Below are 17,842 nucleotides of genomic sequence, written 5' to 3' on the forward strand. Positions count from 1 at the left end.
AAACAAAATGGAGATAGAAGTTACACTTTTGACTCAAAATCGTTCAAAGAACATCCCACTTAATTTATGCCACCAGACTTATCAGAAACACCCTGTATATACTACAAATATGGTTTGACTTTTCAAGGTTGGTACAGTAAAATGAGAGTAAATGTAAAAGGAACATGAAATCGTTAGGCCTAAAACTTTTTGCAAGGATAACGTTATAAATCTCTGTAATCACATTTTCACATTACACTTAGTATTTCCAGTTTTTCAAGAGCCTTGGTTGATTATAAAATCATTGAAATGTATGTATATTTGTCAAACATGAATTTATGGAAATATTTTACGCTATTCTTTTCCGACAACAAACCAAATAAAGTCAAAACGAGGTGCAGTTGTTTTCGATTCTCTTTCTGTCATCGAAAGTTTTTTCGCTGTCAGAACCAGCTGAGACATTTAACGCATGGCCCTTCTGTATTCTTAATTTCCTCTTTAATTTAGTCACGTGACAATCCGCCCCTCATTCATTTCTATTTCCTCAAGCATCTTGAAGAAGCCATAACGTCTGGCGGTGGTTTACTCCATGCGCGGGAAAGTTTATTTCGGGTAAAATAGACTTGTTCCCTCAAAAAAAAAGTTGGCCTTTTTGCACGGTGGAAGATGTGACGGTGGCATTGCATAAAGCCAGCCCTAAGGCAAGTTCAGATATAGCCTTTAATCCAAACATCTCTACGGTTATTAGGAGGTGGTTCCCCTTGGCATCTAAGTCATCCTGACTTAAGAATTAAGGAACAGTTTCAAATAGTTTAATTTTGAAGATTTGTATATTTTTACTGTCTGTTATTTTTAAATGATAAGAGATACTTGGTTAAATGGTCCTGAAAGATTAATTATTTATAGGAAAAGTTTGTTTACTTTAATTTAACAATTACTTCTGATCTTAATTTAGGGTGTTTTTATTCCCGAGTTTCTGTAAATATGACCATAAGTTCATAAGATATGTTCACCATAAGTTTGTCACTAGTAACTTAGAAACTGGAGCTTGTCATGAAGTGATTGAAGTAGATCATAGATGCGAGGTAAAGCGATGCCTGGTCAGGCGCTGTCAAAGGCTTACTACAGACTAAATAAGAAGATTGACTGCAAAACAGAGTGTAGGACTTCAATTCTCGCTCGAACTAGCTCGAGCTGTAAGTCTCTAGCATTATGAACTTGTACAGGAAGTGTCATACTTATGGAACATATTTCATAAACTTATGATATGGCCTTATTGCTATTTTAAACCTCTTAATTGAAAACAAAAGCTCAAGTACATCTGATTCTTAAATAACATACGGTGATGTTATGAATGACATTTGTCACTCTGTCAAATTTGGAACTACCCCTTTAGAGAAAGAACCTAGTCATTCGTAGTACATGGAAAAAACTAAAGGTTCTTTGAGGTTTAAAATTATGTATTGGATCACATCACCCTCTAGTTTTCCGCCTCCTAATTTGGCAACTTCTCCTGTTTGAGAGGACGGTGCACTTTTAGTTCCTTTCCGTAGCATCTGAAGATTGACTTCTTACATGAGAAGCTAGTTCCGGTTTAACTATACACTGTCATCTTTTCGGAAGTTAAATCCCTCTTCCACGCTTCCTTTTCTAAGAGCAGTACCAAGAGCAACTCAACGCGGGAGTGTAAGAACCGTCACCCTCGGGGCCTACTCAATTTGCTGGCACCTAGAGCGCTGTAAACTCCATTTAGAAATTTACTCCTGGATGGAGTAGCACTTTGGTCGTGTCATCCCAAAATAGTACTTCAATCCCGACCTAAAAAACATCCTTAAGAGATATTAAAACTAGAGGAGGGGGCGGATGAAATACGTGACGTAATATTAGAAACCAGGAAAAAAAATATTAAAATATATATAATGCCATTCTTAAGTAGATTATAAATTATTCACGGCCATTAATGATACTAGCAGCGTTTTAGATGCGTGAATTTTAACGTTATACTATCTAAAGTATATAATTTAGTATTGTTGAAGTGATCCAGTTTGTAATATTGCTTTAGAGTTTTCAATGGAGCGATCGTTACTGCCTGTGAAAGAGTTACGAGTAATAATAACAGTACTGAAGTATTTAAAGATAACATCCGTGTTGTTTTAAAGCAAAGATAAAACTTAATTGTCGTAGAACCAACTGGCTATGATATAGATAAATGGCGTTAAGTTACGTACTGGTACTTATGAATGATGTGTATCTTAATTCAGTGCGTCATAAGTTTATAAGATATGTTTCATAAGTATGACACTACCTATACTTCGTAATGCTAGATACAGCTAGTTCGAGAACGACAAGCGAGAATTGAAGTCCTACACTCGGTTAATTTTGCAGTCCATCTTCCTATTTAGTCTGTAATAAGCCTTGACAGTGCCTCACCAGGCGTCGCTATACGAGAATCTATGACGTTTCACCTACTAGCTCTCAGTAAGCAGTGACAAACTTAAGGAACATGTCTTATGAACTTATGGTACACCTAAACCATCTAGGAAAATTGCAACGTCACATCCTGTTGCTAGTGTCATCTGTAATTATTGCAGTAGTCCAAAAGAAAATAATCACCCACCAGCGTGACGTCACCTGTTATTGCTTTCCCTACTGGAATGCCTATTTTTTTTAAACCCCGCTCTTATTGAAACACTTCCTTTACAAATGAATATGTACTTTTGCTCAAGGATTAATATGGTATTTAGCGGTACTAGTCTTTTAATCATTCTGATACCCAGGGCTTCCCCTCATCATATCTCGCGGTCGTGAGTTAATTTCCACCCTCCAAAAAGTCTAAGCCAAACTTTATTGTTCTCCAAAGAAGTCCAACTTGGAAGCATTAGAGCGTTAAGTCACGAAAAAAGTGCATGTGTTTTATATTTGTAGAACCAACTTTTTTCCAACGAAGTAGCTCGCGGTAAGTTCGTTCCAAGAGAAGCTATTTTTGGGAACTCTCTTCCTTTAACCGTGGAAAACGGTTGAAGTTTGAAAGGCAAGAAGAAGAAAAAAAACTTTAGAACCCGTCTATCTCGAGTAGTTTTGAAACCAATGCCAAAATACACTGACTGAACTGGATTTAACTTCTGTTTTCGCGATCGCTCTCGCGTTACGGAGGTTCAGTATGACCGTCTGCGTGTGATTTTTGCCTTGATCTTGGTTGGCTTTCTCTCGACAAAAACTCCCATCGAAAATTTGATCTAGTTTAAAATTTCAAGATTGAAGATTAAAGATTAAATTGTGTTACTGGGTATTGAAATACGACTGGATTAAAATAACCATGTTGGATGGACCGGAAACACCGCCAAGTGGACCTACTTTTAAAGCGGTCGCTCCGAAAGCAGGTAATTATGGTAGGGTTTTATGTTTAAATTCGTGTTGACAAGGTGGTGAAATATACAGGGTGTTTGTGATACGTATGCCATAAATTAAGGGGGATGTTCTTTGAATACTTTTTGTTAAGTTAAGATTGCATCCAGAGTATTTTACGGACGACCCCTTAAATTTAATTAAGAAACTGATGTAGACAATGATTTCTAATTTAATTAAGGGGTCATCCCTAAAACACTCAAATCATAACTAGAAAACAGTGGCCCGGACGGCAAGATGGAGATAGAAGTTATAGACTTCTCCTTTAACTATTTGAAAGGGTGTAAAAATGAAAATGTTCTTTTAAAAAGCGTAGGAATGAAATTTATGAAGATGTTCAAATATTTCCTTACTTGTCGTATTTAATTAAGCGTTCATTAGTGATTTTTTTATTCTTAAATATAATTAGTCTCGCAAGAAAGGGGTGTTTGATCAACCTACGCGAATATATACTTTCTTTATATTAATTCTTTCATTAAATGGCGAATTCCCAGAGGCCAAAAATTCGAGTGTGGGCGTGTCACCTCTATATTTTTTCTATTATTTTTAATACAGATGTATAGAATTTTAAGTGAAGAATGCTTGTTTTTGGATAAATTGAAAACTTGATTTTTATCAAGAATTTCTTGCGGTTTCATTTGAAGATAAGGATTTAAGCAACTAATTAAATTCTATTTTTGATTAACCGAGTCACTGCCAGCCAAAAGAGTGAACTTTCATTTAAACCCCCATTGAAAGAATCGAGGTGGTAATCACTATCAGATGGTTGTAAATTGTCCTACCATCGATTAACGATATGGCTTTTAAAGATAATGAGTAATCCTTTTAGTAGGGTCAAAGGTACAGCGTGTACTCCGATTCCGACAAGTGGTTAGCCCCTCGAAAAGAAACCCCTAGATGTTCATTTTCTTCTTGCTAACCCACGATAAGGAAGCGGTTATAAGACTTCTCAGTTTACCATAAGTAACGTAACAAAAATTAAGTATGACAATTCGAAATACGTTTTAAGTCAAAACTTCTATCTACAACACGGGAACAAACCGTCTAAAGTGTCATACTTATTGGTTAGTACTTTACTTATGACGTTACCACGCTCTTTCAATAAAAATCCATCTATTTCTAATTTAATACCGGTTGCCCTTAACAAGGTATAATAATTATACGTCAGATGCAAATACGTGATTAACGATTTGTAATATTTCTTTTGTAAACCCTAGAGAAGGATATGTGTCAGTATTATTTAAATAGCCCATCTGTGTACTGTGATTTAATTTACGAGGCAGTTTTACTCGGTACTATCTAAGCTCCGTGACTCAAACATCCTTGAATTGTAAAACAGGATAACCTTAGCCCATAATTAAGCGCAAGTACTTAGTAGATGGCGCTGCCCAAGTAGTCCATTACAAAATTTCAATCCATACACATTAACCATCGTAGTCCGGAGCGGAGTGTGTAAACGTGTGTAAGATTACGCGTGTAATAATGTGATTTTTGAGCAATGTTATTAATAAAATTTTTTGAACTAATGCGCGGATAATGGTAAGTATTTCATAATTTTTATATGTAAATTTTTGATTATGATTTTGTGATAATAAAACCAGTTAAGAAAGAAATTAACCTTGAAGATGTAAAGGGTAGCGTAGAAATCAAGTTATATTAGCTAAATCCCTCCGTTATCAACATGTGTTAAACATTTTTTTTTAATACTGGTGGCGTAACCATTTGAGTGTAATAAAATTTTTATCTGTATATTTTTATAGTATGGAGTCCTGGCGGCCAAAAAGAAACGCATCAGTCTGTGGAAATGACTGAAAAATCGGAAAATTCGAGTACTGGTAGTAAAGAGGATAAGGAAAATTTGTCGCCCATTTGGCAACCGTTCGGACCCCTGGATGATAAGCCCACATTTCGAAGCGTAAAACTTGATAATCTTCAATTTAATACGCTTCAAACAAATGTAAATTGCCTTAATTATTAATTAATCTAAAATTAGGGTAAGGGGCCATGCTTATAAAAATCCTAATTAACTATAATTTCGTCGCATTCTTTATTTATTTAACTATTTCTTGTAACAAATTGGGTTAATTTCGTTTAGACCTCAACATATTCGCTCTCGGAATCTACGAGTAGCACGAGCACTGGCAGTACCGTTCAATCTCAGGAAAAGTTATATCAAGAAAGTCAGGAACCCAAAACCGCCGTCAGTACAGCGACAATTCAACTTCAACAACCGCGAAAAAAACATTCGGCGGAAGCGCCCAAGACGGACTCTTCGCCAACGTTTACCCCAAATCAAAATGGTTCCGTCAGTTCGCCCGTCTCACCACCCGGAAATCAGTTTGGACTCAGCAGTGGACTTCCGGTTTATCAAAATCCAACAATCACTTTGCTTCAGAAAGCTAGAGGTAATGTATTATAGTAGTAATAGTTACGTACGTTTTCAGCTCAGCTTTAAGTAACGTGATTAACATAAGTGTGCCGCGTATTTTACGCGCCTCGATCGTGGGTCAAAAATGGTTGCGCCACGTTTAAATGTTTCTGTTTTTAGAAGGTCAAATACCAAAAGGAGCCAGATATATAGAAAATGTACCAATTAAAGGTATAATTTAATTAGTTGCTGAGTAATTAATTAATTAATTAATTACCTTCACGAGAAACCCGTAATTAACACCGCTATAAAATTACACTACTCACTCAGTATTGGCACTAATTAATCTCAATATTGGCACTAACGAAAACCTTGGCTTTTCTCTACTCTCTCTCTCTGTAGCTCTTGATTTTAATTATTTTGATTTTACCGATTAAGATTTTTAATTTTTGCATATATTTTTAGATAACGAACATAAAGAGCCATTTATAATTGGCGAAATGCCTTCGGTTGATGGAGATGAAAGTTACGTTGTCTATGCTATGCCTGTCAAAGAGGAAGGAACGAGAACAGTTACTACTATAAAAGCACCTGAAAAGTATGAAGGAATTGGACCAACTGAACGTGGAATACCCCTTAGTTTGAGAACGGTCAGTATCGTGGTTTTCACACGCGTCGCTTATTTTTTGAACCGACGCATCGTCTATATTGAACGCGTCGGTTCAAAATTAAACGACGCGTCGGTTCAAAATATAAGGGACGCACGCGTCGGTTCAAAACTAAGCGACGCGTCGTCTATATTTTTTGAACCGACGCGTACGTCCCTTATATTTTGAACCGACGCGTCGTCTATATATTTTTCAACCGACGGGTCGTCTATATATTTTTGAACCGACGCGTTGTCTCTATGTTTTGAACCGACGCGTCGTCGATATGTTTTGAACCGTCGCGTCGTCTATATATTTTTTGAACCGACGCGTTGTCTCTATGTTTTGAACCGACGCGTCGTCGATATGTTTTGAACCGTCGCGTCGTCTATATATTTTTTGAACCGACGGGTCGTCTATATATTTTTTGAACCGACGGGTCGTCTATATATTTTTTGAACCGACGGGTCGTCTCTATGTTTTGAACCGACGCGTTTGTCCCTTATATTTTGAACCGACGCGTACGTCCCTTATATTTTGAACCGACGCGTACGTCCCTTATATTTTGAACCGACGCGTACGTCCCAGATATTTTGAACCGACGCGTGCGTACGTCCCTTATATTTTGAACCGACGCGTAGCTGCGTTTGTCCCTTATATTTTGAACCGACGCGTGCGTTGGTCCCTTATATTTTGAACCGACGCGTAGCTGCGTACGTCCCTTATATTTTGAACCGACGCGTCAACAATATTGAAACCGACACGTGCCTAAATTTTGTTACAGGGGGTGAAAGACGAGTACGCCAGTGACTGGTACAAAACTATGTTCAAATCATTGCATAAGTTTGACAAGAATCGACCAAATGGTCAGTTTGAAATTTAATTCAAACTTGAAATATTCATAATTAATTAATTAACTATTTTATTAGATGATCTCCAAACAATCAGATACACTAGAAAAAATAGAACACCTCATTCGGGCGGCTATATGTCGGAACCCGAATATGAAAAAGACGGTAAGCGTCAGTCAATATATCACGCGATTATTTTTCCAGTACCGCGTCACTCACTGTGACTGTGGCCGTTGTAAATTTAACTGTACGCGTTGGCGGTGATGTTTTCTGTCCAATTAGCCTTATTCCTGATCAGCGCCACCTACCCATAGCGGCGACTTTGAGAACTACTGTAAGCGGCAAGCCAATCAGATGCCGCTAAAATCTGGTGACGTCACTGACTGGCACTCTCGGGTCTTACCAAAAATGACGTCACCAGATTTTAGCGACATCTGGTTGGCTTGCCGCTTACAGTAGTTCTCAAAGTCACCGCTATGGGTAGATGGCGCTGATCAGGAATAAGACCGCTAATTTAACCCTGTAAACAATTAATTAATTAACTTTCCAGAGGATTTTTACAAATCTCGTCTGAACGCTCGTTCTCATCGCCAACCGAGTGAAATTAAGTATCCGAGAGTTTCTAACCACCAACAGAAGGACCCTGCTTGGTATAATTATTACTTTGACTCTTATCACAATCAACCAAGAAGCATCGCCGATTATGAACCTGGAAATTCATCCATCGCCGAGAGGGAACGATACAGATCTGTAAGACAAATGAAATGATTCGTTTAAATTTAATTAACCATTTTTAATTACCTTTTATAATTCAGCTAACCAGGAGATACTTACCACCACTAGATCAACCAAAGCCAAAATAGTAAGTTAAGTTCACGTGATCTTGAAGTATTTAATGCTGCGTAAATGATCCGCGAATTCGGAAGGGACTCTTAGTTATTTAATACCAAGAAGGGATATCTAGTTTATTAGGGAGAAGGTATAAATTCGCCAAATTTATAATCTAGCTTTATCTCCAGTCCAAACATAGCCTGTCCGGAGTTAAAGGGATGTACAATCCGTTATGTATGGGCGTGTCTATAAGACTCAAGAACTATATTTTTTAGTAGTAGCGTTACTATTTCCTGGAGTAGTGATTAGGCTGTCGTCTGCTTGAACGTCTGTTTCTACGGTAGATGCCCATTCCCAATGCACTGATAATGCTACGAACTTCACGCATGCTCAGTAGAGCTATATTTGATGGAAGATAAGTTTGATAAAGGCCCCGCCCATACATAACGGATTGTACATCCCTTTAATCCCCGCCGCCTCTAAATTACAACCAGCATCTCATTGGTTCTTGAAAACTCGTGTACGTCAGCGCGACAACGCGAATGACGGGAAAATTACAGTCATATTTTCCGACTGGGGAGAGACGAAATAGCCCCCGGCCTCCTTTTACGTCCCCCCCCCCCTTGTATTTTGAAAGGGGGACTGCAGGACTATGGCGAGCGAATACTTAGGCATCTTACACCTTCTCCCTAATAAACTATAGATATCGCTTCTTGGTTATTTAATACTCATTCATTATTTCTAACAGCATTGACGGATACGAATCAGATTCCACACTAATACGTAAAACTGGCAGCAAAATCGGCAATGTAGATCCCGAATTACAAAAAGCCCAATATCGTCAAGTTCAAAAGGGAGGCGACATTCCTTTTGAAGGTCTTGGTAAACCAGCTCCTGAAAGACCCAAACGTAAGTTACCTAGTTTCATTCATTAATTGTTTTGGGGTAGGTTAAATTATCTTTAATTTAATTTAAAGAATAGAATTAAACGTAGATTAAAGCTTTAGTATTAGTTGGTGTTCCCCCGTATTTTTAAGATTTAATTATTTTAATTATTTTAAAAGAGCACAAAATTTGCACGAATATTTTTTTTATTGCATTTTGGCTTTATTATATCAATATAATCCTCCTTACCTTGCGCTAATTTTTGCCTGAGGCTATGATACATAAGAGATGTTTTTGAATTAAACTTCAGTTTTTGAATTAAACTTCAGTTTTTGAATTAAACTTCAGTTTTTGAAATTAAACTTTAAAACTTTTTTAATATGAATTTAATTGGCCCCTGCTTATAAATTATAGTATAAAGTTTTAGGTACCGAATTCCGTATTGATATTTTACCTCAAACCTTCCACGAATTTTGTCAAAAAAGTCACGTGTTTTGCAATCGATACTGATTAATTAATATTGAAATAAAATTTGCCTAACGACCCTTAGATTTTTGGGTAAATATTTATTAATGCTGATAAGAAAATTAAATTTTCCAATTTGCCGAATTACAATATTTTTGATGAGTAATACAATAATACCATAAGGAGATTATACTCTCTCTCTAAGGGCCCAAGCGCATCTCTTAGCAAAAATATCTAGTTCTGCTAGATGTGACGTAGATTTTGTATAGGAGCTCCTTCCGAATTTTTCGTCAAATTCGCGGAAGAGAAAAATAATTTTCAAAATCAGCCACGATCGATATCCTAAGCCGGTCGTGGTCTAGAGGCGAGCTCTGAGATAACGCTCCCAAGCGGTTGGGAATCAAACTAAAACAGGCGGGGAGGCGAGTGGCGAGACGCGAGAGAGGAAGGACTGAGGGGAAAAAATAAGTAAGAGAATTTCCAGAACCCCCCCCCCCCCAGCTCTCTCAGACACAAGAGGTAAATTCGCGCTTAGTAAAAATCACGAAGAGCTGTCGTGAGAAATATTTGAAGGAGGGAAAAATGTTCAATGCCGGGTTACTCTGCAGCGAATGTGCTCGGCCTCTGTTTAGGCTATACAATTATTATACCACTTGAGATGAGACTGACCAAATCGGACATACATACATTTCAACCGTAACATAGAATCTTGGGCCCTTTGAGAGAGAGATAATGTCCTTATGATAATACCTTAATTAAGTACCGTAATTGAAATGATTTATTACTTTGCGTAAACTAATACTAACTATAATACTAAACTAACTCAAATAGAATAGAATAGAAAATTACTAAATTAGGCATTTATAAGTGTATATTTAATTTCTTTATATCGCTGTTTAATTTAATTTGAGCTCTTAGTAAAAGCTAAAAAAAAAAGAAAAAAAATACGTAGATGATAATTTGAAATGTAGTAGTTTACCGGGCTTAATTTCCACAACAGTTCCTCAGATTGGTCCCTCCTCATCGCCTCTCCCCTACTTCTCTGAGGCTGATTTTTTGCTGACAGATCTGGATAACGCAGGTAGGCTTGGTCACCCATTCCACCCCCCGTACCTCCTTGATAAACTCCGCACCCTCTCAAATATATTCCTAACACTGAACAAAAAAAAGAACTATTCATTCCCTCTGTACGTGATTCTTTCGTACGTTGTTTCTTTCTTTCATTTCCCGTGGCTCTTTTGGCTTGTCTAAATTAGTAAAACTTGGCTTTCAATCAAAACTATTTTAAACGTTTTTTAATTAGCATTGCACGCTTTTATTTTAAATTTTCTTAGTTCTCACTCTCTAGGAAAAGGAGAGAATTCTAAGTTACCGGTAAAAATAAACTGACTCTTTGTAAACTATAATTATACTATAGCTGTTTTGTAAAAACAAATAATAATTATATATCTTTCGTAACTAACTATTTTCATTTTTAATAACTATACTCGTCTTTACTAATTACAGTGTAGTCTAATTAAAAATTTGTGAATTATTTGTTAACGATATCGGAAGTTAATGAAATCTGAAAGAAATTTAAACGCGCGCGCTAACTGCGGAACGGCTTAGGTTGGGTGGGACGCCAAAAATGTGGGAGGAATAGTCGGACGCGTAGGTATATTGGTCAAGAAAGGCCCGGGGGTATGGTTCTGGCCCTAATTTAAACGGGCTAACTGCGGAACGACTTAGGTTGGGTGGGGGCGCCAAAAATGGGGGAGGAATAGTCGGACGCGTAGGTAATTGGTCAAGAAAGGCCCGGGGGTATGGTTCTGGCCCTAATTTAAACGGGCTAACTGCGGAACGGCTTAGGTTGGGTGGGAAGCCAAAAATGGGGGAGAAATGGTCGGACGCGTAGGTAATTGGTCAAGAAAGGCCCGGGGGTATGGTTCTGGCCCTAATTTAAACGGGCTAACTGCGGAACGACTTAGGTTGGGTGGGACGCCAAAAATGGGGGAGGAATAGTCGGACGCGTTGGTAATTGGTCAAGAAAGGCCCGGGGGTATGGTTCTGGCCCTAATTTAAACTAAGGTTTCCCACAGTTCAGTTTTCGGTTCAGTTCAGTTATTTTCGGTTTCAGTTTAGGGACTAAACTGATTTGATTGCTTCAGTTCAGTTTCAGTTTGCACATCTCCAAACTGATCAGTTTTCAGTTCGGTTCGGTTTATTTCTTAAACTGAACTGATGAAAACTGAACTGAAGAGATATTTAAGTACTCTTTCGATCTATCGCGAGAAACGATATCAATACGTTCCCGCAAACATTAGTAGAACAATAGAAAACTGGCTTCGTTTAGCTTCGTTTAGCTTCGTTTAGCTTCGTTTAGCTTCGCTTAGCTTCGTTTAGCTTCGTTTAGCTTAGCTTAGCTTAGCTTCGTTTAGCTTCGTTTAGCTTCGTTTAGCTTCGCTTAGCTTCGTTTAGCTTCGTTTAGCTTCGTTTAGCTTCGTTTAGCTTCGCTTAGCTTCGTTTAGCTTCGTTTAGCTTAGCTTAGCTTAGCTTCGTTTAGCTTCGTTTAGCTTCGCTTAGCTTCGCTTAGCATAGCTTAGCTTCGTTTAGCTTAGCTTAGCTTCGTTTAGCTTAGCTTAGCTTCGTTTAGCTTAGCTTAGCTTCGTTTAGCTTCGTTTAGCTTAGCTTCGTTTAGCTTCGTTTAGCTTAGCTTCGTTTAGCTTCGTTTAGCTTCGCTTAGCTTCGCTTAGCTTCGCTTAGCTTCGTTTAGCTTCGTTTAGCTTCGTTTAGCTTCGTTTAGCTTCGTTTAGCTTCGTTTAGCTTCGTTTAGCTTCGCTTAGCTTCGTTTAGCTTCGTTTAGCTTCGTTTAGCTTCGTTTAGCTTCGTTTAGCTTCGCTTAGCTTCGTTTAGCTTAGCTTAGCTTAGCTTAGCTTAGCTTCGTTTAGCTTCGTTTAGCATAGCTTAGCTTCGTTTATCTTCGTTTAGCTTAGCTTAGCTTCGTTTAGCTTCGTTTAGCTTCGTTTAGCTTAGCTTAGCTTCGTTTAGCTTCGTTTAGCTTAGCTTAGCTTCGTTTAGCTTCGTTTAGCTTCGTTTAGCTTCGCTTAGCTTCGTTTAGCTTAGCTTCGTTTAGCTTCGTTTAGCTTCGTTTAGCTTAGCTTCGTTTAGCTTCGTTTAGCTTCGTTTAGCTTCGCTTAGCTTCGCTTAGCTTCGTTTAGCTTCGCTTAGCTTCGTTTAGCTTCGTTTAGCTTCGTTTAGCTTCGTTTAGCTTCGTTTATCTTCGTTTAGCTTCGTTTATCTTCGTTTAGCTTCGCTTAGCTTCGTTTAGCTTCGCTTAGCTTCGTTTAGCTTCGTTTAGCTTAGCTTAGCTTCGTTTAGCTTCGTTTAGCTTAGCTTAACTTAGCTTCGTTTAGCATAGCTTAGCTTCGTTTAGCATAGCTTAGCTTCGTTTAGCTTCGTTTAGCTTCGTTTAGCTTCGTTTAGCTTAGCTTCGTTTAGCTTCGTTTAGCTTAGCTTCGTTTAGCTTCGTTTAGCTTAGCTTCGTTTAGCTTCGTTTAGCTTCGTTTAGCTTCGTTTAGCTTCGCTTAGCTTCGTTTAGCTTCGTTTAGCTTCGCTTAGCTTCGTTTAGCTTCGCTTAGCTTCGTTTAGCTTCGTTTAGCTTCGTTTATCTTCGTTTAGCTTCGTTTATCTTCGTTTAGCTTCGCTTAGCTTCGTTTAGCTTCGCTTAGCTTCGCTTAGCTTCGTTTAGCTTCGTTTAGCTTAGCTTAGCTTCGTTTAGCTTCGTTTAGCTTAGCTTCGTTTAGCATAGCTTAGCTTCGTTTAGCTTCGTTTAGCTTAGCTTCGTTTAGCTTCGTTTAGCTTCGTTTAGCTTAGCTTCGTTTAGCTTCGTTTAGCTTCGCTTAGCTTCGTTTAGCTTCGTTTAGCTTCGTTTAGCTTCGTTTAGCTTCGTTTAGCTTCTTGGCTGAACCGAACTGATAATTTCAGTTCAGTTTCAGTTCTTGAAAATCCTAACTGAAAAGTTTCAGTTCAGTTTCAGTTTTAGTCCAAAACCGATTTGAACCGAACTGTGGGAAACCTTAATTTAAACGGGCTAGCTGCGGAACGGCTTAGGTTGTGTGGGTGCCAAAAATGGGGGAGGAATAGTCGGACGCGTCGGTAATTGGTCAAGAAAGGCCCGGGGGTATGGTTCTGGCCCTAATTTAAACGCCCTAACTGCGGAACGGCTTAGGTTGGGTGGGACGCCAAAAATGGGGGAGAAATGGTCGGACGCGTAGGTAATTGGTCAAGAAAGGCCCGGGGGTATAGTTATGGCCCTAGTTCATTAACTTCCGACCGTGCACAGTTTGGGTTTGTAAACGTACGTAAATTCGGTTAATTATTTTGAACATTTAGTAACTCCTCACCGATATCAGGAAACTGAAGTTAACATACATTATAAAACTCCCGTCCGTAATTTGGAAAAAGAATTTATTGATGAAGAGGAACTCGGGCAGCGACAGGAAGAAGCGGTAATTAAGTTTCTCTAATTAATAAATCTTTCTAAACATTTATTTATTTATTTTATTGATTTTATTAATTAATTTTGTAATTAGATGAGACGCTTTTACGAGGAAGAACGTTACAAAAAACATCTGCAGCAACTTCAAGAATTAGAAATGAGGCGTCACAATGATAATCTATTGTACGGAAAGCGGAGGGATATGTGGAAATAGTGTTTGAAGCTTATTAATATATATTTTTAGGCCTTCTCAAAAATCACCGATACCTCTTAATCGTTACGACAATCCATTTGAACCCGAGTCGAGTTCGCGTAATAAAACACTCGATATTGGAATGGCCAAAGTTCTTTATAATTTTAGCGCTCAATCATCTAGGTAAGTTGATTGATAATAGTCTAGCTGCTACCACGAAACTTCTCGCGACGTCACACCCCTGGTCACACCCTCTTTGCAGAGAGCTTGCCCTCAAAAAGAATGATATGGTGAAGATTTTAAGGAAAGTAGACAAAAATTGGTACGAAGGTGACGTTGACGGAGTTACCGGAATCTTCCCTATATCTTACGTTCAGGTAAAAAAAATTTAATTTATTCAAAGGCTTAAATAATTTCGGTTACTAATGTTTGAAGGAACGTTTTGCAGTTGATTACGAAACCTACTTCTACAAGCACAACGCCCGATTCATCCAAAACGATTAAAGATGTTTTAAAACCAACGGGATCTGATGGTGAAGCAAAAGCCAAATTTAATTTTAAAGGACAAACACCAGTCGAACTCTCTTTAACCAAAGTATAAAAAATAATACCCATGACGCGATTTTCCATACCCACGAAGCGCTTTTCCATGCCAATGACGCGATTTTCCGTAACCATGACGCGCTTTTCCATACCTATGACGCGATTTTCAATACTCATGACGCGCTTATCCATTCCCATGACGCGCTTTTCCATTCCCATGACGCGCTTTTCCATACCCATGACGCGATTTTCCATAACCAGACGCGCTTTTCCATACCCATGACGCGCTTATCCATTTCCATGACGCGCTTATCCATTTCCATGACGCGCTTTTCCATAAGCACGACGCGATTTTCCATAACGATGACGCACTTCTAATTACAGGGTGAAACTGTAATATTGAAAAGACGAGTTGATAGTAATTGGTTTGAGGGTTTAACTACAAGCGGGAAAGGAATATTTCCAGCATCGTATGTCCAAGTTATTTCTTTACCAAAAGAAGACAAAAACTGTTAGTAAAATACTATCTACAGTGAAACTTCCGCTTTACACGACGATCTAATTTAATATTTAATTTAATTTATAATTTAATTAATTAATTAACAGATGCAAAGAAAAATCCAAAGTTAAAGAGCCATCGTTATGGGTAAGTTAAAAATAATAGTAATTAGTAATTACGCGTTAAAAAATAAAAATGTTCAAATTAATCTTGTTTTTGCTTAGAAATAATTTGGATTCAAACAAAGAGGCTTTCAGTAGTTATCCCAATACTTCTCAAGTAAGAATATAAAAGGGGGTGGTAGTTCAGTTCAGTTCACTTCTTTTCTTAAAGAAACGCAACAAGCAACTGTAGAAGTGATCGGTTTTAAAATTAATTAATTTAGAGTACCCAATCTTCTCGAGACTCTCATTCATTAAGTTCGATCGAAGAACGCCGGCAACCTCTTAATCAAAGCCTTCATATTGACACGTGCAACGATGTTATACCGTAAGTCTATTAGTAAAGCCACCAATCAAGGACTACTGCTCCATCCGCCATTGGTTTAGTGGCGGCGTCTGCTAGCCCGAACCTAGCTCTTTCAGCCTGAGAGAGTTCAACCAATCTCTTATTGGTAAGTGGTTCGATTTAGCAGACGACACTATACTAATGCAAGCGTCTGCTAGCCCGAACCTAGCTCTTTCAGCCTGAGAGAATTCAACCAATCTCTTATTGGTAAGTGGTTCGATTTAGCAGACGACACTAAACTAATGCAAGCGTCTGCTAGCCCGAACCTAGCTCTTTCAGCCTGAGAGAATTCAACCAATCTCTTATTGGTAAGTGGTTCGATTTAGCAGACGACACTAAACTAATGCAAGCGTCTGCTAGCCCGAACCTAGCTCTTTCAGCCTGAGAGAATTCAACCAATCTCTTATTGGTAAGTGGTTCGATTTAGCAGACGACACTAAACTAATGCAGGCGTCTGCTAGCCCGAACCTAGCTCTTTCAGCCTGAGAGAATTCAACCAATCTCTTATTGGTAAGTGGTTCGATTTAGCAGACGACACTAAACTAATGCAGGCGTCTGCTAGCCCGAACCTAGCTCTTTCAGCCTGAGAGAATTCAACCAATCTCTTATTGGTAAGTGGTTCGATTTAGCAGACGACACTAAACTAATGCTAGCGTCTGCTAGCCCGAACCTAGCTCTTTCAGCCTGAGAGAGTTCAACCAATCTCTTATTGGTAAGTGGTTCGATTTAGCAGACGACACTAAACTAATGCAAGCGTCTGCTAGCCCGAACCTAGCTCTTTCAGCCTGAGAGAATTCAACCAATCTCTTATTGGTAAGTGGTTCGATTTAGCAGACGACACTAAACTAATGCAAGCGTCTGCTAGCCCGAACCTAGCTCTTTCAGCCTGAGAGAATTCAACCAATCTCTTATTGGTAAGTGGTTCGATTTAGCAGACGACACTAAACTAATGCAAGCGTCTGCTAGCCCGAACCTAGCTCTTTCAGCCTGAGAGAGTTCAACCAATCTCTTATTGGTAAGTGGTTTGATTTAGCAGACGACACTAAACTAATGGCAGATGGCGACACAGTAGTCCTTGATTATTTTTAACTTGACTAATTAAATGTACTTAATTATAATATTGGTAATAAGAGACGATTTATGATAATAGAAATTTATTCTATTTATTTATTTATTATAATGGCAGTTATCGAGTATTATACTCGTATAAACCCCAAAATGATGACGAATTAGAACTAACTGAAGGTGATACGGTTTACGTCATGGAAAAATGTGATGACGGGTGGTTTGTTGGGACGTCTCTCGCCTCGGGATTGTTTGGTACATTTCCTGGAAATTACGTCGAACGAGCTCCTTAAAACCATCATGGAAAAGGCGGGGTTCAATTTTAAACGGAAGTATTAAAAAGGGTAATTACTAATTTAAGTTCATTCTTTATTTTTATATGAAAAATATAATTTATAATTTTTATTTTCAGTATTCGAAAAAAAATGTATTAAAAATAAAGCTAAAAATATTTTAAATTTATGCTGTAAAAAAAAAAATGCTTATTTTGTTGTCTTTGACTTTCTTTTTTTTTTTTTTGCCTTTTCTGACTTAAAGCATTGTTTTAAAAAAAATTATAAATCAATAAGTTTTTATTGTATGTAGTTTATAAAAATAATTAAATATATAAATCCTATAAATGATATTGCTTTCATTTGAGTTTCTTCATATTTCATGGGGTTTTTTCCCCATGAGGTTATGTGATTTACCAGTGGTGCGTGAGTACCGTTTTTATGGGCTAAAGGCGTGTTTTCAATCAAGATTTTTTTTTGATCAAAAATTAAGCTTTTGCTTCAAAAGTAGCAGCGGAAAGCCAAAGAAAAAAATCTTGGTGTTTTCAAACAAGCTTCAAATTCAGCTTTTCGTCTTTTCAGGCTTTAAACCTTCGAGAAGCAGATATCTAAATGAGTTTGATATTTGCTTCTCATTTTCTTTAAGCTTTTGCCGCTCAAACAGTTTTGGCGCGTTTTGCTAGGGTTTAGGACTTTTTTTTTTTTTTTTTGAAAAGAAACTGACGTCTACACACATGAAAACACGCCCACTTGTAATTTTTTATTCATTTGAAGCTTGTTTGAAAACGATACGAGTTTCAGTTTTTCCGTTTTAATTTTTTTGAAGATTTTTTATCATCGAAAGCCCGTCAAAAG

General features: G+C 37.9%; 1 protein-coding gene across 4 annotated transcripts; it reads left to right on the forward strand.

Annotated features, from left to right (window-relative positions):
- The first annotated feature begins 2,983 nt into the window (after positions 1-2,983).
- Positions 2,984-17,335, forward strand: CAP (Cbl-associated protein). 4 transcript variants are annotated; one of them, XM_089847355.1, is made up of 22 exons: positions 2,987-3,359; positions 5,145-5,341; positions 5,480-5,789; positions 5,933-5,983; positions 6,218-6,402; positions 7,184-7,265; positions 7,329-7,415; positions 7,801-8,000; positions 8,066-8,112; positions 8,830-8,990; positions 10,432-10,512; positions 13,803-13,918; positions 14,003-14,091; positions 14,153-14,284; positions 14,364-14,478; positions 14,550-14,696; positions 15,029-15,155; positions 15,251-15,290; positions 15,368-15,422; positions 15,529-15,632; positions 16,837-17,059; positions 17,128-17,335. In XM_089847355.1, exons 1-21 carry the CDS (start codon positions 3,296-3,298, stop codon positions 17,006-17,008), a joined length of 2,562 nt encoding a protein of 853 aa, XP_089703481.1. In that variant the 5' UTR covers positions 2,987-3,295; the 3' UTR covers positions 17,009-17,059; positions 17,128-17,335. The 4 variants fall into 4 exon arrangements, with proteins under 4 accessions (XP_089703484.1, XP_089703481.1, XP_089703482.1 ...); XM_089847359.1 differs by lacking the exon at positions 2,987-3,359 and adding an exon at positions 4,773-4,923; XM_089847358.1 differs by lacking the exon at positions 10,432-10,512 and having other exon boundaries at positions 2,984-3,359.
- The last annotated feature ends 507 nt before the right edge of the window (positions 17,336-17,842 follow it).

This window comes from Phalangium opilio, unplaced genomic scaffold, assembly GCF_054372755.1.
Source record: "Phalangium opilio isolate 3A_F unplaced genomic scaffold, DU_Popi_V2 ptg000082l_1, whole genome shotgun sequence".
NCBI classification, from domain to species: Eukaryota; Metazoa; Arthropoda; class Arachnida; order Opiliones; family Phalangiidae; genus Phalangium; species Phalangium opilio.